This window comes from Amblyraja radiata, chromosome 24 (assembly GCF_010909765.2).
Source record: "Amblyraja radiata isolate CabotCenter1 chromosome 24, sAmbRad1.1.pri, whole genome shotgun sequence".
In the NCBI taxonomy this organism is placed as follows: Eukaryota; Metazoa; Chordata; class Chondrichthyes; order Rajiformes; family Rajidae; genus Amblyraja; species Amblyraja radiata.
The window spans coordinates 33,494,211-33,516,457 of NC_045979.1; the positions used below are offsets into that span (position 1 = coordinate 33,494,211).

Here is a 22,247-nt window from a genome sequence, read left to right on the forward strand (position 1 = left end):
TAACACCAGTCTGAAGTAGGGTCCTGACCTGAAATGTCATCTGCCCATTTCCATTCAGAGATGCTGCTAGACCCACTGAAGTTTTTTTGTGTTTTGCTCAACTGCTCATATTGACAGGAAGCACGTTGACCACAGCAAGATGCAGCTCACACATTTGACTCAGAGCACAATATTTATTTCCATCGCACGATGGCCTTTGATGTGTTTGTACATTGACTGGAAATGTGTTAAAAAAATGTGTACTGTAGGGTGAACAAATTAATGAACAAATATGTCAGCCCCCACTAGGTCCTTCATAACTACACTATGCATTAAAACCATACCTTATCCTTTATCATGTCAATATCCAGTACTAGTTATATTTCCATGGATCCTTCAATATCTAAGAAACAATTGTTCCCAGGCTAGGTTGTATTCGAGTCATAGATTCATACAACGAAGAAACAGGCCCTTCGGCCCTACTTACCACTCCTCACTACGTGCCATGGAAACCCTAATCCCTTCACCTGCACTCTCCTGCTCTGTAAGAACTTTGTATATTTCGAACAGAGTACCTCTAGAGTTGAGAAGAGGTCATGTAGCAATGCTGCTAAGACCAGCATTTCCAATCGAACTTATTTCTGCTGCATCTTGGGCATCTCTGCCTTAGCCCACTATCCACTTGAACCAATTTTCTTGCTTGATCCATTGCCCCTTTATGGACTTGAACACATTGTATTTTGGCCCAGAGACAATGGGGTGTGATGTGTTTAGGCTGACCCTTGCAAGGAATGATGATGGGAGGGTTGGAGAATTTGTGGGTGGAGGGAATGAGGGTGGGTATGACACGAATGGGAACCAATGCCATTTTATCATTTGTATGCATGATCTAGGCTCAGTCATTATACTGGCGGATGAAAGAGATCGTAGAAGTAAGTGTAATTCGTAAGGTCATTTGTGATATGAGCAGGCAATTTGACCCATCAAGGCTACTCCACCATTGAATCGTCGCTGATTTACCTCTCCCTCCTAACACCACTCTCCTGCCTTCTCCCCATCACCCCTTACACCTGATGAATTGAACGAAACCGCTCAGAAGGTGTTTGACAAAGTATAGCTATAAAAAGATGCCGGTTTATCCAAAGACGAGCCCAAAATGCTGGAGTAACGCAGATGGTCAAGAAATATCTCTGGTGAAAATTGATGGGTAACATTTTTGGTCAGGACCTTTCTACAGACCATCTGAACATGGGTCCCAACTTCAAACATCACCTGTCTATTTTCTCCAGAGATGCTGCCTGACCTGTTGAGTTAGTCCAGCATTTTGTGTTCATCTTTGAAAACGTATAGGACAGATTAATGCAATGTAATCTAAATAGTGTGTAAAGCAAGTGTTGCCAAAAACTCACACCGAATTAAAAATCTCTCCTAAGAAACGACAGAGGCATAGATTGACTCAGTGTTCTCTGGAGTCCCAGTACAGTGGGGTTTCCGAATGCCCTTTGGGCAGTTGCGATGAAAATTGACATCTGCGTAGCCGACAGCGTTTTCAGCCGCATGCTGCCTTGATCTCGACTTCCTTTGACAATTCACCACTGCATACGTGATTCCACCTTCATTGTTGTCCAAATGGCCACCTGCCCTGGTGTTTTCCAGATTTGAATCAACGTGGTTCCCTTCCAACACTGCCATTTCCTGAAATATAACAAAATCCCATTTTACAACCTAATAGATTTGAAAGGTCCTCAACAGATGTCTATTACAAAGTAGGTCTCAAACTGTTCAGTGTACAGAACAAGCCATGGCTGTTGTTTACAACACAAAGATAGCGCAGCACGGTGCAGCAGCGGTAGTGTTGCTGCCTGACAGCGCCTACAACAGGTTTGTATTTTAGGTTAATTGGTTTGGTTTAATTGCAAATTGCTCCTAGTGTGTGTAGGATAGTGTTCGTGTGCGGGGTCACCAGTCGGCGTGGGCTCGGTGGGCCAAAGGGCGTGTTTCTGCGCTGGATGTCTTAACTGGAGTGGACTGGTGTTGCTAAACGGCATGTGTAAACACAGATAATTCAATATTATATATTCTTCTTCACTCAGAAAATGTATATTTCACATTGTTACCTGTGTGTCATTGTTGTCTTCACCGTGTGATGTATTGTACTTGGATTCTGGAAAATATGTTGTCGATAGAGCCATATCAGGAACAGGTTTAAACATCATTCATTCATATATTTCATTCATGTGTTCCATGTACCTTCTATATCTCTCGTTTCCCTTTCCCCTGACTCTCAGTCTGAAGAAGGGGCTCGACTCGAAACGTCACCTGTTCCGTTTCAATAGTCAAGGGAGTTTTATTGTCATATGTCCCAGATAGAACAATGACAATCTTACTTGCTGCAGCACAATAGAATATGTAAACATAGTACATAACGGGTGAGAGAAAAACGTTCAGTGTGTATATATACACATTCACACATACTCAATCTGTTTATTTTATCCAGCTAAGCTGAGAACTACTATATTTGAAGATTTTCTGTTGCGCTGCTGGCAACATGTCGCTTCTGACCCGCTAATTGCTAGTGCATTTTATGTTTATCTTCAGTGTAAACCACCATCTGCAGTTCCTTCCAACACACGAATGTTGTCACAACTTTATATTTAGGGGAACCCCAAAAGTACTGCAGTATATTTGCACTACGGAGCAAGAATCTGCCCTCTTGTTCTGGTTACTTTACGTAATGTTCAGTATGGAACATAGAAACATAGAAACATAGAAATTAGGTGCAGGAGTAGGCCATCCGGCCCTTCGAGCCTGCACCGCCATTCAATATGATCATGGCTGATCATCCAACTCAGTATCCCGTACCTGCCTTCTCTCCATACCCTCTGATCCCCTTAGCCACAAGGGCCACATCTAACTCCCTCTTAAATATAGCCAATGAACTGGCCTCGACTACCCTCTGTGGCAGAGAGTTCCAGAGATTCACCACTCTCTGTGTGAAAAAAGTTATTCTCATCTCGGTTTTAAAGGATTTCCCCCTTATCCTTAAGCTGTGACCCCTTGTCCTGGACATCCCCAACATCGGGAGCAATCTTCCTGCATCTAGCCTGTCCAACCCCTTAAGAATTTTATAAGTTTCTATAAGATCCCCTCTCAATCTCCTAAATTCTAGAGAGTATAAACCAAGTCTATCCAGTCTTTCTTCATAAGACAGTCCTGACAACCCATAAATCAGTCTGGTGAACCTTCTCTGCACTCCCTCTATGGCAATAATATCCTTCCTCAGATTTGGAGTCCAAAACTGTACGCAATACTCCAGGTGTGGTCTCACCAAGACCCCGTACAACTGCAGTAGAACCTCCCTGCTCCTATACTCAAATCCTTTTGCTATGAAAGCTAACATACCATTCGATTTCTTCACTGCCTGCTGCACCTGCATGCCTACTTTCAATGACTGGTGTACCATGACACCCAGGTCTCGCTGCATCGCCCCTTTTCCTAGTCGGCCACCATTTAGATATTCCCTGTGCTCTACCCATCCCTCCCTAAAGCTGCCTAACCATACCTGATCTCCCGGTTGCTAAACACTTTAACACTCCCTCCCATTCCCACACTAAACTTTCAGTCCTGGGCCACCGCCATTGTCAGAGTGAGGCCCAGCGCAAATTGAAGGAACAGTACCTCATATTTCGCTTGGGCAGCTTACACCCCAGCTTGAGTTCCCTAACTTCAAGTAGTCCTTGCTTTACCTCTCCCTCCATTCCCCGCTCCTTCCCAGTTATCTGACCAGTCTTATTGTCTCCGACTATATTTCATCTCTGTACTGCCATTCTCCTGACATCAGTCTGAAAAAGGGTCTCAAACCGAAACATTACACATTCGTTCTCTCCAGACATGCTGCTTATTTCGCTCAGTTACTCCAGCATTTTGTGTCTATCGCCCTAACCTTATCTGCGCCAACAGGTTTTCAAAAGTGCATGTGATAGTAGAATTAAGCTATTTGGCCCATCCATCTACTGCGTCATGCAATAATGACCGATCTATCTCTTCCTCCTAACCTCTTTCTCCTGCCTTCTCTCCATAATGCATGGCACCTGTAGTAATCAAGAATCTATCTATCAATGCCTTAAAAATATATATTGATAGCCTCCACAGCCTAATGCGGCAAATATTTACTCATTCACTACCGTCTGACTAAATAAATACTTCCCCATCTCCATCCTAAAGGAATTTCCTTTAATTCTGAGGTTATGACCTCTTGTCCTAGGCTCTCTCACTAGTGGAAACATCCACTCTACATCCATTCTATACAGGACGTTCACTAATTGATCTTTCAATGATCTCCCCCCACCTCTTTTCCCTCTTTTCCTTTTGTATGATGGGTCTTGGATCTGAAATGTTAACTGTTTTACTTTCCACTGATTCAGTGAACTTTCAGGTTTTCATCGGCGGTGGAGATAGTTGGCAGCTTCAAGTTCATGGGTGTTCACATCTTGGACTACCTGTCCAGGCTAGACCTGCCATGCCTCAACTACCTCCTCTGGCAGCTCCTGCCATATACCCACCGCCCTCTGTGTGAGGGAGGTATGTTGTACGTTGTCTATGTCCCTGTGAGGCTGCAGGCGTAATCTTCATTGTAACTGTACTTCACCGTGCTTGTGCATGTGACAATAAACTCGAAATAACCTGATTTGAAATACAACAGCTAATCACACAAAGCATATTTTAACAGCTGAGAGGATGAGAGTATCTCTGTAAATCTTACTTCTACCTAGCCTCTTAGTTCTAACGCATCTCTGCCATTTCACACTCAGACAGTTTCTGTACAATAATGTTAAAATAACAGTTTTTGTCACCGAGTCACCATGATAGCATCAAACATGATAACATTATTGATCATTCATGCTTCCTCCTACATTTTAATACTTTAATGCAGGGCATTTGTTGATTAGAACAGAATTAAATCTCTAGACATTCTGCAAGGGACTGAGACATGTATTGTGAAATTATTTAAGGGAAATCAGAAACTCACCCTTGGTTTTATGCTTTCGGTACCAAAGGAAGGCAATGATGAGAATCAGGAGAAGCACAGTGACACCAGACACAACTATGTAATTGATCCTGTCGGACAGAGAATAGGGAAGAGTGAGGTATGGCTCATCATTGATTCTTGGCCTTCAGTAAAGAACAAAAGTCAAGCATTTATTTGGCACATTTCATGATTTTTTTTCAGTGTGCAGCAAAGGAAATGAAGTGTAGAGTCAGGGTTGGTGGGTAATGCAGCAGCTAATCTGCTCACAGTAAAGTGACATTAACCAATGACCATGAAACTGGTTGAAGAACAATTGCGTCCAACCATTAAGGAACAATGCATGGGAACTGTTACACTTTTATAGCAATTGTTAGTTTAGTTTAGTTCAGCTGAGTTTGGTTTAGTTTAGTTTAGTTTAGTTTAGATTAAGTTAGTTTAGTTTAGAGATACAGCATGGAAACAGGCCTATCAGCGCACTAAATCTGCGTTGACCAGCAATCCCCAAACATTAGATCTACCCTATACATACCCTGAGACAATTTACAAACCTTCATGTTTTTGAAATGCTGGGAGAAAACTGGAACACATGGAGAAAACAGGAGAAAACTGGAGAAAACCCACGTGATCACTGAGAGAATGAACAAACTCCATACAGACAGCAACCGTAGTCAGGATTGAACACAAGTCTCTGGGGCAGTACGGCAGCAACTCTACCGCTGTGGTACCATGAACAATAAGTGAATGGATGAATGAATAAATGAATGTGTTTTTTGGCCAAGTATTCACTTTTTAGGGCCTTGGCGTTGTGAGGCTGTGGTTCCACTGGCTGTGTCAATGTGTATTCAGATTATTACTCCAACAGGCCTTTAATGCCAATGAACGGAAAACACAACTTTCTCCCAATTGGAGCAATCCCAATCAAAACACCAGCAATTAGTACATGGCACGTTTCATTGAAAACAGAGTAGTTTACCATGAAGTATACTTGGATCTTTTTGAAGTTTCACAAGAATATTCAAGTCCTGTTGGAACAAGGGAATAAAAATCAGTTTCACTGCTTTTCACTTGCAGTTAAACAAGAGAGCATGCTTGTCAGATGTAAGGAGTTTATAGGTTTAATAGACAGGGCAATGTTTTTTCAGTGTAATTTGCAGCAAATGGGAGATGTTGTCATGAAACCCTGCGTGGGGTTTCTACGAGATCTTCGGTTTCCTCCCACACTCCAAAAACCTACAGGTTTGTAGGTTATTTCTCTAAACTAAAGACGTGCAGGTTTGTAGGTTAATTGGCTTCAGTAAATTGCCCCTTAATTTAGAATTGTCCCTAAATTGTAGAATTAGTGTAGCACGCTGGTTCTCCGGAGCTATTATAGGTGTGCAAAGCTATGAGGGACATATATAGGGTACTTTGTGGGAAATCAGCACAGCAGATGTGCATAGAAGTGGAAAACATAGGGTTGGGTTCAGGAGTAGACTATTTGGAGGGTATCTGAGCAAGAAATATTTTTAAACCAAGATGGTGGTGGCACTTAAATTGCCAAGTCTAAGAAGACTATCGATGAGGGGCTGGTAAATGGGATTAGTATCGATGGTACGTAATGATAACACAGTGGATCAAAGCTGATAGTGTTGTCTAGGAGTTAACTGTGGCCACATTTACTAATAATTTCTGTTCCCTTCCCATGTTCGCGCGTCGGTCATGTGGAGATGATGGAAAGTGAAAGTGCTTGGACTGATGTCACTACAAACCTAGTTTAAAGCTGTGTAAACATAAGAGGACGTTCTAGCCGGGAAGCTGGTCTACACCAGCACTGGGGAATCTGTTTCTGGAGCCCAGCAACCAAGTATTGACAAATGGGCCATAATTCCACCATATTAATCTTGATAAATTAATTAAATAACGTGCATGGATTTCAGGGTGTCGGGGTTTATGGGGAGAAAGCAGGAGAATGGGGTGAAGAGGAGAAGATAGATCAGTCATGATTGAATGGTCTATTACTGCTTCTATCACTTAATCTTATGAACCACCCCACCGCACTTCCCCTTCTTCTCCTCATCCCCTCCACTACTTACCAGTGCCGTTGATTTTCACTGGGAAACTGCAGGGCACGTCAATGCTGGAGATGGACACGTTGACCATTTCACTGGATTTTGATCCCCGTTTATTTGAGGCTGTGCAAGAATATTGATGGTGCTGGTGTTTGAAGGATTGACAATGTAGATCCAGGGCATTGTTGTCTGAGATCTTGGAATTCCCAGATGGGGTCTTTTCATACCAGGTGTAGGTAATGGGAAGGGATCCCCGGACCGACTCACATGACACTGACACTGAGCCCCCGAAACAGGAGACATTGGCTGGTGACAGAAATACAAGCACAGGAACAGACACGGGTTCTGTGGGAAAGGAGCAAACAGTCAGACACTGAGTGAACATCTGAAAATCAATCACACGCCAATATCCAACATCTCTGTATCTTAGCCAGAGCCGACAGGTTGGAATCTGACCCATCCATCTACATAGAGTCATAGAGTCATACAGCGTAGAAACAGGCCCTTCGGTCTAACTAGCCCGCACTGGCCAACACGACCAATCTACACTAGTTCCACCTGCCCATGATTGGCCCTTAAACCTCTAAATTTATCTTATTCATGTACCTGTTCAAATTTGTTTTAAATGTTGCGATAGTACATGCCATAACTACTTCCGTCGGCTGGTCGTTTCATATACCTACCAACATTTGTGTGAAAACGTTACTCCCCTGCTTCTTGTTAAATCATTCTCCCCCCCCCCCCCCCCCCTCATCTTAAAACAATGTTCACTGGTTCTCGATTCCCCTACTCTGGGCAAAAGACTGTGCATTTACTCGATCTATTCCTCGCATGATTTTGTACCTGCCAGAAGATCATCCCTCATCCCCCTGCGCTCCAAGAAATAAAGTCCTAGACTGCTCAACCACTCCCTGTAGGTCTGGCCCTCAACTCACCACAACATCCTTGTAAGTCTTCTCTGCACCCTATCCAACTTGACAGGATATTTCCTTTAACATGGTGATTAGAACTGACCACGAATCAGACAAATCATCAGACCCATCTTGGATTCTCTTTTACATTTTAGGACTTGCCAGCAGGAAAGGGGAGCATCGTTTATGCAGCACCGTCAGATATTCAAAGCAACAAGGAAGCTACCCATTTGTCTAATCAAAATCAAACTGTGTATGCAGGAGTGCAATTATGAAGGAAATGGACAGGGACACTCCAGTACAGATGAGGACAATGTCAGCTACTCAGATGTTGCATTTCCAAGCGACAGCCAAATTGCCCGTTAGAATGCTCCCTCTCCTCACAATCCATTTACCAGATTTACACTTCTCTGTGTCTCTCCATCCTCCCAGCTGCCAGAACTACCATGTCTGGCAGAGAGTGGTGAATTTCTGGGTGAATTTTACGCAGAGAGTGGTGAATCTCTGGAACTCTCTGCCACAGAAGGTAGCTGAAGCCAGTTCATTGGCTATATTTAAGAGGGAATTAGATGTGGCCCTTGTGGCTAAAGGGGTATGGAGAAAAGGCAGGTACAGGATACTGAGTTGAATGATCAGCCATGATCATATTGAATGGCGGTGCAGGCTTAAAGGGCCGAATGGCCTACTCCTGCACCTATGTTCTATGTTTCTATGTCTATGTCTGCCACTGTGCCAGTACATAGCAGCACCAGCTCTCTTTGTTTTACAATTCCAGCATCTGCAGTTAATTTTCTTTTAACATGAATCTCTGCCACAATTCTACAATACCAACATTCAAACACCTCATTAGTGCAACAGTATCACGATTAACAATTTTTTAACTTCCTTGTGTAAAATAGTTGATGGTGATAATGAGGTGTGTGAATTGCGGTATTGTAGAATTGTGTGTAGGGAGCGAATGGGAAAATGGAATAACATAGAACTAGTGTGACCTGTGATCGCTAGTCGGTGTGGGCTCGGTGGGCCGAAGGATCCGTTTCCATGTTGCATTTGTAAACTACAACTAAACATCCCGGTGAACCTTTTCTGTAACCTCTACAAACCTTTCACATCTTTTGTTTTATGAAGCGGCGACCAGAACTGTGCACCAGCCTCCCACCTAACAAGTGTTTTATGCAGATGCCAAAGTGGAGACATAAAGTCACTCATTGGGAAACCTACCTTCAGATACTTGGAGATGTACTTGAAATGTTGGTTCGCCAGTTGCAGTAATTCCACATCTGTACCATCCTGTATCTCCAGAGTGAAGATCCTCCACAGTCACAGTAAATATTCCTCGTGCCGGGTTATCTGTGATTGACACTCTTCCGTTCTGTCCATATTTCTCATTTGTTTCCACTACATGTGTACACTGGCGACTTATCCCAGGGCACCAGTATTTTGTGTGTGAGCGGTACACTGCTGCATAGTGACAATCGATTGTGATCGCTCTTCCCACAACCCCTCTTACTTCGCTCTCAGCCCACAGTGCACCTGAAACTGGAAACATATTTCGTAAATTGAAGAGCAAAATTAGCCTTTCACAAACATACACATTATAGTATTCATCAATGTGTACAGGGGAGTCCGCCCAATCATTTTCCTAACTGTGTTGAATTCGACCTAGATTGCGACGAGAGACAGATTCTGTACACCGTCCCTCACCACTTGCACAGGTCGTTCCAAAGCGCTTCCCAGCCTGTTGCAATTGGAAGGCGCTGTCTAGGGAGTCTTGGTGAGTTGCTGTAGTGCATCGTGCAGATGGTGCAAACTGCTGCTGCTCTGCATCAGCGGGGGACGTTGAGGATGGGGTGTCTATCAAGCGCGATTCTGGGTCATGACAGACGAAGCACAAGTGTTCAGCAAAACTGTGGCCTAGGCCACTGCTTCTTAAACTGGTGATTGGTTCACCCAAGGGTGAATGAGATTATTTTGGGGTGAATTAGCTAATTCATGTTTTTTTTTTGCTCATGTGACAAAATAAATAATCTATAAAATTATACACAAGGGAGAATAAGATGAATATTACCAAAAAAACATAAGAACATTTAGTAGAGGTTGAAGGAAATTTTGTGATAAAGACTCAAGTGTGAATGACACTGAAATAGTTTAAGATGCACTGGCCTTGGCTGCGCTTGTTCTCACTGATGTAAACCTTCCACACTCTCTTCTGGACTTCCAATCTGACCGTCTCCACACCTACCGGGAGTTTCATTCCAAAATTATCTTTGACAAAAGTAAGGGTTATATGTGATGGAGTGACGGCCAAGTAGATTCCAAATTAATTTTGTGAGATTACTGGAGTTCCAGTGATTCTCACAAATTAACAGAGTTAAAATCATGAACATGATCATGAAATTGCACATTAGACAGGTCTAAAGAAGAGTTTCGGCCCGAAACGTGGCCGTCGCTCCATAGATGCTTCTGCACCCGCTGAGTTTCTCCAGCACTTTTGTCTACCATGAAATTGTACATCCCTATTTATAAATGATGATGGATCAATTATAATTAATTTGGTTGCATTCTCTGTCTCAAAGTAACTGTGAGATCTTAAACGGCCGCCAGAAAATCATTTTTAAGGCTGAAGGCAGAAATTTGATAGAATGCTCTCAACCCGTTGTGATAAGTGCAGGTCTTTCGCTCTTTTCGAAGCTCAACACCTCCCAGGTGAAAGCAACAAGCAATTATTTGCCAGTCCCTCAATCAAATTCTCGCTTTTACGCCATGAGCTCACGGTGGCTGCAATGATGCCGCCTTCAAATACCTAGAAACCCACGAACATCACCACAAGGTGAAAAGCAGCAGCTCCAAGAACACGAGAGGAATTGTGAAACAGTATTCCCACGGGAAAATAACACTCACCTGTATTGTTCATTTCTGTCACATAACTGCACGTTGCTGCTCCTTTGAAGACTTTCACGTTGAGTATTTCACTGGGTTTTGTCCCACGAGTATTTGCGGCCGTGCAGTAATATTGACGGTGTTGACCTCCGAGGATTTCACAACTCAGATCCAGTTGATTTTCATACAAGATCGTTGACCACCCATGTTCGTTCTTCTCAAACCATGTGTAATGGATGGGAAGGGATCCACGGACAGACTCACACGACACTGACACTGAGCCTCCGAGACGTGAGGCATTTGCTGGTGACAGATATCTGAGCGCAGGAGCAGACACGTGTTCTGTGGGAATGGAGCAAACATTCAGTCACCTGTATGAACAGTTAAACACTAAACACATGCTAAATCTCAGCAGCCCTTTATCTCAGCCCGAACCGTCCGGTTGATATCTCACCGGCTCATCTACATCTCTGTAAGTGTGCGAAGCCCAAAAACTGAAGAAGGTTAGAGTTATAGAGAACCGAAAGATGCCCATCACAACAGCTCATTCATGCCGACCAACATGTCTTTCTAGGCCATTTCCATATGTCCACGTTTCTCCTTTATCACTTGCAATGATCCCAATCTACTCAACTGTCCAAAATGTATTTTAAATGCTATTATTCTAACTGCCTCAACAACTTCCTCTGGCATCAGGTTCCATATAAATATCATCCAATGTGTGGACAATGTTGTCCCTCAAAACAGAAGTTGGGATGTTATGTTTCAGTTGTACATATGTTGTTGAGGTCGAACGTGGGCGAATTGTGTTCATCTGTACAAAACGTGCCACTACGGCCAATGGCACCCTCTTTCAATAGTTCCCATTACCTCTGTCCTCCACTTTCTCATCCCACACATCGTGGGAAAATGAACATGCTTCTCGTGATTGATACATTTCTATAAGTTCCTCGCTCAATAATTTCCACACCAAGGAATGAAGTCTGTGTTTGTCCAATCGCTCCCTGCGTCAATCCCATCCTGTCCAGGCAGCGTCGCCCTAAAACCTTTCTGCACGCTGTCCACGTCAACGGCGCTTTTCTTGGAGCTGAGGGACTAAAGCTGAACACAATTCCCAAAGTGTGGACTCAACATCTGCACGTCTGATGCAGATTATTTCAAATTATTTTCTGAATGTCCTCACTGATGAAGACCAGCGTGCCAAAAACCCTATTCAATGCCTTGGAATTGAAAGGCGAAAATTAATTACGATCTTTAAGATAGACACAAAATGCTGGAGTATCTCAACGGAGCAGGCAGCATCTCTCGAGAGAAGTAATGGGTGACGTTTCGAGCCGCGACCCTTCTTCAGCCTGAGGGTCATGAGAAAGGGAGACAGAAGAGAAAAGAAAGGATAAGGTGTGAAAACAACTGATCAAAAGAAAATGTAGAATCGATAATTGTCAGCTGAAGGGAAGCTGACAACGAGGCATACAATTAGTAAAATATAATCAAGATGTCATTGAAGCTAATGGGGGGGGGGGGGGGGGAGGAGTAAAGCAAGTGTGACGAAGTTAGAGAAGTCAATATTCAAACCAATGGGTTGTAAGCTGCCCAAGCGAAATATGACGCGCTGTTCCTCCAATTTGCGTTCGGCCTCACTCTGACAGTGGAGGAGGTCCAGGACAGAAAGATCAGTCTGGGAATGGGAGGGGGAATTAAAGTGTTTAGCAATCGGGAAGTAGCGTAGGCCGAGGCAGACTGAGCGGAGTTGTTCAGCGAAACGATCGCCGAGTCTGCGCTTGGTCTCCCATCTACAGTATCCGCTTGTTCACACCTGGAGTGAATCTCTGCCTCACCCGAAAAGACTGTTGGAGTCCTTGGACGGAGTAGAGGGGGGAGGTGTATGGACAGGTGTTGCATCCGATGCAGTTGCTGGGGAAGGGGTGGTTTGGGTGGGAAAGGACGAGTTGACCAGGGAGTTGCGAGGGGAACTGTCACTTCGGAGAGCAGAAAGCGGTGGATATGTAAATATGTGGCTAGTTGTGGGATCCCGTTGTAGGTGGCGAAAATGTCGGATGATTATATGCGACCGAGGATTATATGTTGTGTGCGACGGCTGATGGCGTGAAAGATTAGTTTATTCTGCTTACCACCTGGGAAATGTCGGGGTGGAGAGGCTGGCTGGCTGCCGGGCGGTGGGTGGACAGTGGCTGCTGGGGGTGGGGGCGCATTGACGGGGCAGAGGGGGAGAGAGGGCGCGGGGTAGAGAGGGAGTGACTGATCCCTGAGGTGGGGTCGGGGAGCCGGATGACCTGCCCCGGGAGGAATAAATACTGTCTGTTGAGCTCTGGGGACTGATTCCCTGTTTATTATTCTCCGGGTATTCAGACCGCGAGCAACACTTGATTCTCACTGATCTGTCAGATTATTAGTTTGAGTCGGAATGCAAACCTCTGACAGGGTGACATTTCATACAGTTCAGAGGTAGGGGAATGTTCTGAGCATCCCACTTGAAGTGGTGGCCGCTCAGTGGGACAGAGCCCGCACTGGGTGAGAGCAACATGAGTGTGGTTTCCCGACCCCCCGCCCGCTCCCCGCAGGTCTCTGCACTGCTGCGGAGCCTCTGGATATCGGTGCTGCCCTGACCCTTCCCGGAGAAAACATGGATCAGGCATTTCAGTGGAGACGTCAAGTCAATCGCTGCGAAACGTACCGTCAGATACTTGGAGTTGTACGATAAACGTTGGATGGGTGGCAGATGTTGTAATTCCACATCTGTACCATCCTGTATCTCCAGAGTGAAGATCCTCCACAGTCACAGTAAATGTTCCTCGTGCCGGGTTATCTGTGATTGACACTCTTCCACTCCGTCCGTGTAGCCCATTTGTTTTCACTAATACTGTACATTGGCGACTCCTCCCACGGCACCAGTATTTTGCGTGTGAGCGGTTCTCTGCTGCATAGTGACAATCGATTGTGATCGCTCTTCCCACAACTCCTCTTATATCCCCCTGTCCCCACACTTCACCTGAAACTGAGGGGAGAAACTTTCAGATGGAGAGCAAATTAACTGTTTAATGGAAATAGATACATTTTGAAGATTACATGAAAGAAAACTTAAATCGTTCCATGATGTGTCATATTGCTTCACGGCCAATGTCTCCGGTCTGAAGTGCAGGCAGTGCTGTTATTGTACCAGTTGTGTCCCCGGGTCAGTACAATTAGGGTTCACTTCCCACTCCAGATCCCTGAGCAGAAACTGGGCTGGGATCGCAGTGCGGTACTGAGGGAGCGCGGCAGTGTTGCAGGAGCTGCCTTTCAATAATCCCAGGCGGTGCCCGGCCTCTCATCCTACAGAAATACCCCACTTTGCTATTTGATTGGCGCTGCCGCCGGCTGCGCTGCCAACATTCATCTCTCAACCGACACTGGGCCGGACCCGTGTTTAGACCTTCACCGCCTTTACAACGCCCTGACTGAGGACAGAGGACAGACGGGTTACAATCCCTGAGGAGGCGCTGTCCTGAACGGCTGCCTGTCCTGCAGCTGTCCGGTTTTTTCACTTCTTTTTTATTATTTTTAGCACGTTAAAGTGTGTAGTCGGGGGGTCTAATCTTTTTATGTGTGGGGGGTGGTGGGGGGGGGGGGGGGGGACTGCTTTTTCAAGTCCCTACCTGGTCGGAGAGGCTGCCTTCCTCCGAGCAGCACCTTCGAACGGTCCTCGTGGCCTACCAGCGGGTTCTGGAGCGACGTTTCCCTGAGGGGACCTGGCCAGAACCTCGGCTTTGGCGGCGGCACAGCGCCGGAGCGCTGTGGCCGAGCGGGCGATGCCTTTCCTGGGTCGCCGCGCTGGAACTCCAGTATGCTGGGACCGCCGATGAAAACATTGTGGAGCCGCGGTTCTGTGGAGCGGCCAGCTGCGGTGCTGAACTTTACATCCCGGAGCCTGGGATCTCTCGCCGAGATCGCCAGTGTGTGGAGCACCGTTCAACGCGGTCTGTTGGCTTGGAAGCCGCGGTCTCCCGGTGGGAAGGCGGCCATTCCTGGCACCCCAAGCCGCTGAGGGTTCTCCCGACGCCGGAGCACCATCACCCGGCGAGAACATCGGGCGCCGTGGGGGCGACTGTGGAGGCCTCAATAGGCCCGACTCTGGGTGGACAAGAGGATGGGGTCTGGACTTTGTGCCCTCCCCCACAGTGGGAACCACTGTGGGGGGATGTTTTTGTGTTTGGTGTTGAACTTCTTGATTGCTATGTTGTATTTTTATTAGTGTGCTGCAAGGACATCTGAATTTCCCCTGAATAAAGGGATTAATAAAGTAAATCTAATCTAATCTAATCTACTCTAATCTAATCTAATCTAATAAAGCGGGTCCCTTCCCAGAGAGCGTTACGAACGTGAAAACGCACGCCGCCAGATTCTTCCCAGCTGTTATCAGGCATCTGAAACATCCTGCCACATCCAGAGAGCAATGCCGAACTCCCGTCTACCTCTTTGATGACCCTCGGTCTACCCTTGATCGGAATTTGCTGGCTTTAACTTTCCTTTTCATGTATCTATGCACTGTATGAGGATCGATTGTAATCATGTATTGTCTTTCTGCAAGCTGGTTAGCACGCAAGAAAAAAGCTTTTCACTGTATCTCGGTCCATGTGACAATAAACTAAACTGAATTGGGAGCCAAATGTCCTGCTGCTCATCGGGGACAGTTTATATTCTCAATGTAACTGCCGTTCAATGTAAACTATCATCGTGATGCAGTTAGACCACGGGTAGTGGATAAACTACGAACATAGTCTCGATATTCAAATGTGATTTCAGATCCATCACCACAATGCACTGAATTTCATTTCCCCCATTACATGTCTGCACACACTTAACCATCTCTGCTGTGGAAAGGGTGCACGGGACCCCAACTAACATTGAACATTGGAATAGCAACATCTGGCTTTCACTCACCGGGCAGCGAGGCGATGAGAAGTATGGGAATCCACATTGTTTTATCCATAGTGACAAGGCCAGCACTTTTCTGCCTGTCGTTCAGCTCTGAGCTCACAGATACAACCGCATCTCTCAAATAGCAATGAGGAAGAAGGGAACAGGAAGTCACATCGTGAACCACAGCGAGCCAGCAGCAGCTCGACACGTTGGGTCAGATGATCACAGAGTCATACGTCACGGAAACAGGCCCTTCTCTCCAACGCCTGAGACCAATGTGCTCATCTAAGTTAGTCAAATTTGCCCACGTTCGACCCATATCTCCCCAAAACTTCCCTATCCATGGACCTGTCTAAGTGTCTGTTACATGTTGTTATTGCAGCTGCTTCAGCCACTTCGTCAAGTATGATGTATCCGTAAGGATGGAGCGGCGGTTATCTCTGTACTCAGAGTCTGTTAACACTGAACAGTGGTGGAAATATTGATAGACAAAAAATGCAGGAGCAACTCTGCGGGCCAGACAGCACCTGTGGAGAAAATTGATAGGTGACGTTTCGGGTCGGGACCCTTCATGTAAACAATAATACGTTGGTTAAAATATGACATTGAGAAAGTAGAAACATCTAACGTGTGTACACTTCCGGATTATTCCCTCTTGTTGAATTTGTAAGTGGACCGGCAGATCAAAAATATAATCATTGGAACTTTTGTTGTGACATATTACTGTTGGCAAGGGGCAAAACAGGAAGTTGGCGTCAGGAAGTAGGGAGGTTTCACCTGAAATCAGCTGAGGTTAATTGGAGTTTGACCCTCTCCTCTCTCCTTCAACTCTTCAATTCAACTTTGAAACACTATTGTCATGATATCCATGTTTTGAAAATGAAACATTCTAGTGGACTGTGACGAGGTTTGTCTACAATTACCTCCGGATGGAGATCAGTTGGGAAAGCGGGACGTGGAATGTAACTGACATGTGTAATGTAACTCAAACAAGGGCGAAGTGATACACTTAGTCATGTTAAAGCAAGGTAGATTATGCACGGTGAATTGAATTGTTAACTTGTCTTCTTCGCAATACAGAGCTAATAAATTATCCGAGTTGTGTTCATGTACATTCCATTCTCTCATTTTGTACATCTGCTTGCAAAGATTTCATTCTGTAGGCAACTAGTTGCATTATAACATAACCTAATATCTGCTGCGGGCTATCGTTCTGGGTGTGTTACTTACAGGGGAACAGTGCAGTTTATTCGGGTTGTGTACATCAACGGCAATGTTGTGCATCACGTGGTATCGGTGTAACACACTGATGTGTCCGCCACTGATGTTAGCTGAGCGTTGGCGACCCTCAGTAAAGGATCTTTTGTTGGGAGATATTTCCTGTTTACTTGCCCAACTAAAAACACTGCAGAGAGGAACCGACGATGCAGCATAACAATTTAATTCTGTCTTCATTCACCTTTGACGCATGACTTCTGCAAACACTTCTCAACAATGTATTCGGAAGGGTAAGGTGTGAAAACAAGTGATCAAAGGTGACAATGAGAAAGGAAAATGTAGAATGGACCATTGCCAGTCGAAGGGAAAGTGCCAACGAGGCTCACAATCAGTGAAATGTCATCAGGAAGACAGTGAAACTAATTGGAGAACTAGGACGGGGCGGGTTGGAGACAGGAGTAAAGCAAGGTTTACTTCAAGTTGGAGAAGTCAATATTCAAACCGCTGGGTTGTAAGCTGCCCAATCGAAATATGAGGCGCTGTTCCTCCAATTTGCGTTGGCCTCTCATTGACATTATAGGAGGTTCAGGACAGAAAGATCAGTTTGGGAATGAGAGGGGGAGTCAAACTGTTTAGCAATCGGGAAGTAGCGTAGGCCCAGGCAGATTGAGCGGAGTTGTTCAGCGAAACGATCGCCGAGTCTGCGCAAGGTCTCCCCGATATATAGTAGTTCACACATGGAACAGCGGATATAGTAGATGAGGTTGGAGGAGATGCAAGTGCACTTCTGACTCACGCGAAAAGACTGTTGGGATACTTGTGCGGAGTAGAGGGGGATGGTGTAGGGACAGGTGTTGCATCTCATGCAATTACAGTGGAAGGTTCCTGGGGAAGGGGTGGTTTGTTTGGGAAAGGCCAGGGAGTTGACCAGGGAGTTACGGAGGGAACTGTCTTTTCGGAAAGCAGAAAGCAGTGGAGATGGAAAGATGTGGCTAGTGGTGGGATCCCGTTAGAGGTGGCGAACATGTCGGAGGATTATGTGCTGTGTGCGACGGCTGATGGGGCGAAAGATGAGTTTATTCTCCTTACCACCAGGGAAATGTCCAAGTGGAGAGGCTGGCTGGCTGCCAGACGGAGGGTGGACAGCGACTGCTTGGGGTGGGGGCGCTTGACGGGGCAGAGGGAGAGAGAGAGAGAGAGAGAGAGCGAGTAGTGTGGGGGAGGGAGTGACTGATCCCTGAAGTGGGGGTTGGAAGCGGGCTGCCCTGGCCCGGGTGGACTGACCGCAGTCTGTTGAGCTCTGGGGACTGATTCCCTGTTAATGTATCTGGGTATTCAGAGCGTGAGCAACACTTTTTTCTCATGTATAATTAGTTTGACTGCGAATGCAAACCTCTGAGAGGGTGACCTTTCATGCTGCTCAGAAGGCCTGTGATAACGATGACCATCCTTCTAGTATTCAAAACAATCTCCCATGCATTAGTCTTTCATCACACCGTCGCATCCCATCTGTTTCTGAAATGCATTTCCAGTGTGTTGGCTATTCCAAAGGTCTCTCGTGTAAATTATCATCTTCCTCCCATCAACAGTTTAAGATCATCCAAATATTAGATTAGATTAGATTAGATTCGTTTTATTGTCATTCAGACCTTTCGGTCTGAACGAAATTTTGTTTCCCTGCAGTCATACATATAATTTTTTAAAATGGCAAAAACACACAATCAACACAAATTTAACATCCACCACAGTGAGTTCACCAAACACCTCCTCACTGTGGTGGAAGGCAAAATCTTAAAGTCTCTGTCTCAAATATCACAACGCACACTAAACTGCACTCGGTAAACTAATTTACAGAGTGATACAGCATGGTCTTTCGGATCACCCAGTCCACGGCGACCACTTTCGCATCCACTCCCTACACACGAGGGTGAATTAACAGAGGGCCAATTAACCTACAAACCCACACGTCTTTGGGATGTGGGGGGAAATCCGCACACCCGGAAGAAACGATCATGGTCACAGGGAGAACGTGCTAACTCCACACAGACAACACTCGAGGTCAGGATCGAACCCAGGACTCGGATGCTGTGAGGCAGCGGCACCACTTGCTGTGCCAATGTGTGATTGTCTGACATATCCTTCAATTTACCTTGCAGGCAAGCACAAGGATTGAACCCTGTTTAGCAGTATGGGAGCTGCATGCTTGCAAACTAGCAAGCAAACCGCAGAGTTAAGTCTATGGCACTTCCTCCCCGATGGGTTTGCAGGCCGACTGTGAACATCCTTCCTTGTGTGTTGGTGGGAAGGGCTCCCCAGTCAGATCCTTTTTGCGTTGCATTGTGTTGCACAACCACAGAGCTACACAAGGCAGCTGTGCTCTGGACAAAACTGTTATCCATCTACTTCTGGATTGTGTAATTGGCAAGAAAACTTTATTGACACAGCATTGAAACGGGCTCTTCGGCCCATCGAGACCGTGACAACCAGTGTTCACCCCATATACAATTTACTGTGCAAATGAACCTACAAACCTGTATGTCTTTGGATTGTGGGAGGAAACCGGAGCACCCAGAGAAAACCCATGCGGATTCAAGGAGAACGTACAAACTCCATACAGACAGCAGCAGAGGTCACCAGCGAACCTGGGTCTCATGCGCTGTAAGACAGCAACTCTACCGCTGTGCCACTGTGTTCTACCTGAAACCCACTGACCTGCCAGGGCAAGGTGCTCTCGAAATGCAACACCTGTCCCTTTACCTCCCCCCTCGACTCCATTCAAGGACCCAAGCAGTCGTTCCAGGTGCGACAGAGGTTCACCTGTATGTCCTCCAACCTCATCCACTGCATCCGCTGCTCTAGATGTCAGCTGATCTACATCGGTGAGACCAAGCGGAGGTTGGGCGACCGTTTCGACGAAAACCTCCGCTCGGTCCGCAAGAACCTACCTGAACTCCCGGTGGCTCAGCACTTCAATTCCCCCTCCCATTCCCAATCCGACCTCTCTGTCCTGGGTCTCCTCCATTGCCAGAGTGAGCAACACCGGAAATTGGAGGAACAGCACCTCATATTCCGCGTGGGGAGCCTGCATCCGACGGGCATGAACATTGAATTCTCCCAATTTTGTTAGCCCTTGCTGTCTCCTCCCCTTCCTTAGCCCTCGAGCTGTGTCCTTCCATCCCTCAGCCCTCGGGCTCCTCCTCCTCCTTTGTTTCCTTCCTTCTCCCTGCCACCCCCTATCAGTCTGAAGAAGGGTTTCGGCCCGAAACGTTACCTATTTCCTTCGCTGCATAGATGCTGCTGCACCCGCTGAGTTTCTCCAGAATTTTTGTGTACATTCTTATACTCTACATGTTCTTACTGAATATTTGAGAACCAGAGGACATAGTTTGAGAACCAGAGACGTTGGTTTAGGGTGAGGGGGAAAGATTTAATAGGTACCGAATGGAAGCTGGACTGGATAGGTTTAGAGTGAAATGGGCCAAATGTCTTCAGACAGAGGGTGGTGAGTTTGTGGAATTTACTTCAACAGACAACTGCTGAAGCCAATTCGAAGGATATTTTTTAGGCAGAGATTGACAGATTCCTGATTAGTGTGGGAGTCGGGGGTTATGGAGTGAGGGCAGGTGAATGGAGTTGATAGGGGAAGATAGACCAACCACGATTGAATGCCGAGTAGAGTTGATGTACCGAAAGGCCTAATTCTGCACTTAGAACTTATGAATCTATGAACATTGTTTGTTTGTGGGTTTCTGCTGCAGTCATATCTTGAGAAAAGTAACACCAGTCTGAAGTAGGGTCCTGGCCTGAAATGTCACGCCCATCTCCTTTCAGAGATGCTGCTTGACCCACTTAAGTGTTTTTTTTGTTTTGCTCAACTGCTCATATTAACAGGAAGCACGTTGACCACAGCAAGATGTAGCTCACACATTTGACTCAGAACACAATATTTATTTCCATTGCTCATTGGCCTTTGATGTTCTTGGTTCTTGGTTTCTTGGTCCTCCAAAATATTCCAACTGGAATTTAAACTGGAGGTGGTGAAGGGAGGGATTAAGCCAGAAAGGGTTATTGGGAAGAAAGTGCTACTTTAAATTTAGTTGCATCTGGTCAGGTAACTATAGTTTGGTGGAGATTATTACATGCTTTAATTGTGCGTGGGAAGAACAAATTGCTGTATACATCTTTATTTGTAGCTGGGATCACAAATTGGATCGAATGCCCTCGTCTGCTCCTAATTGGTTTGGGTTTGGTGTAGGTCCTAATCTATGTCTAGCTGACCATTTAACATTTTGTAAAAACAGGTCAAACGGTGAGCTTCACGTCTGTCTTGGAGAGGGTTCCACCCCAGAGAATTCAGAAGTTTTGTGACACTCGCTTCTTTCTCATAGGTGTTAGTAACAAATCGAGCTGCCTGTCTTTGGACACGTTCGATGGAAGAAATGTTTTTATTTGTGTATGGGTCCCATGCTGCAACTGCGTTGTCCAAATGAGGTCTAACGAGGGTGAAATACAGCTTCTCCTTGACAGAAGTTGAACAATGATAAAAGTTGCGCCTCAGGAAGTTTAGGACACCTGTTGCTTTCACTGTTGCATGATGAGTCTGACCATTCCAACGCAGATCATTCTGCAATTTGATGCCAAGATATTTGGTTTGTGTGGATTTATCAAGGGTGGCACCAAGTATATTGTAAGATGTTTCGCCTGGATTCCTCTTTCTGGTGACACACAGTTTCACATTTGGAAGGGTTGAACTGCATGCCCCATTGTTGTGACCACGCAACCATAATATCGAGATCCTTTTGGAGAGCACCTTCATCATCCGCTGACTTAATTGGACGGTACAGCAAACAATCATCAGCGAATAGTCTGGTCGTACTTGCGACTTTTTCATGGATGTCATTTATGTAAAGCAAAAATAGGTGTGGGCCAAGTACTGTGCCCTGAGGTGTACCACTCAACAATGGATGCCAATTGGAGCCCTTTCCGTTCACACACACACGCTGAAGACGTTTTGTCAGGAAACTGGAAATCCATCGTTTCGTGTTGGAACGAATACCATAGAAGTCAAGCTTCCGAAGCAGTCTCTGGTGTGGGATTACATCAAATGCTTTAGAAAAGTCTAGAACAACTAAATCCACGATGACGTTATTATCAAGGTGCTTGGCCAGGTCATTTGTCGTCAGGGTAAGCTGAGACTCGCATGATCTATGCCTCCTAAATGCATGTTGGTTGTCGGCAAGAATATTATGTTTGCTCACGTGT

At 45.7% G+C, this 22,247-nt stretch overlaps 1 protein-coding gene across 1 annotated transcript in view; it reads right to left on the minus strand.

Annotated features, from left to right (window-relative positions):
• Window positions 1-22,247, minus strand: part of LOC116986997 — a 114,330-nt gene that overhangs the window by 22,261 nt on the left and 69,822 nt on the right. Inside the window, exons 12-15 of the mRNA XM_033042880.1 lie at window positions 13,543-13,863; window positions 10,869-11,189; window positions 9,189-9,506; window positions 7,081-7,401 (exon numbers count right to left, since the gene is read on the minus strand). Of these exons, the coding sequence (XP_032898771.1) occupies window positions 7,081-7,401; window positions 9,189-9,506; window positions 10,869-11,189; window positions 13,543-13,863 (1,281 nt within the window). The remainder of the gene's footprint in view (window positions 1-7,080; window positions 7,402-9,188; window positions 9,507-10,868; window positions 11,190-13,542; window positions 13,864-22,247) is intronic.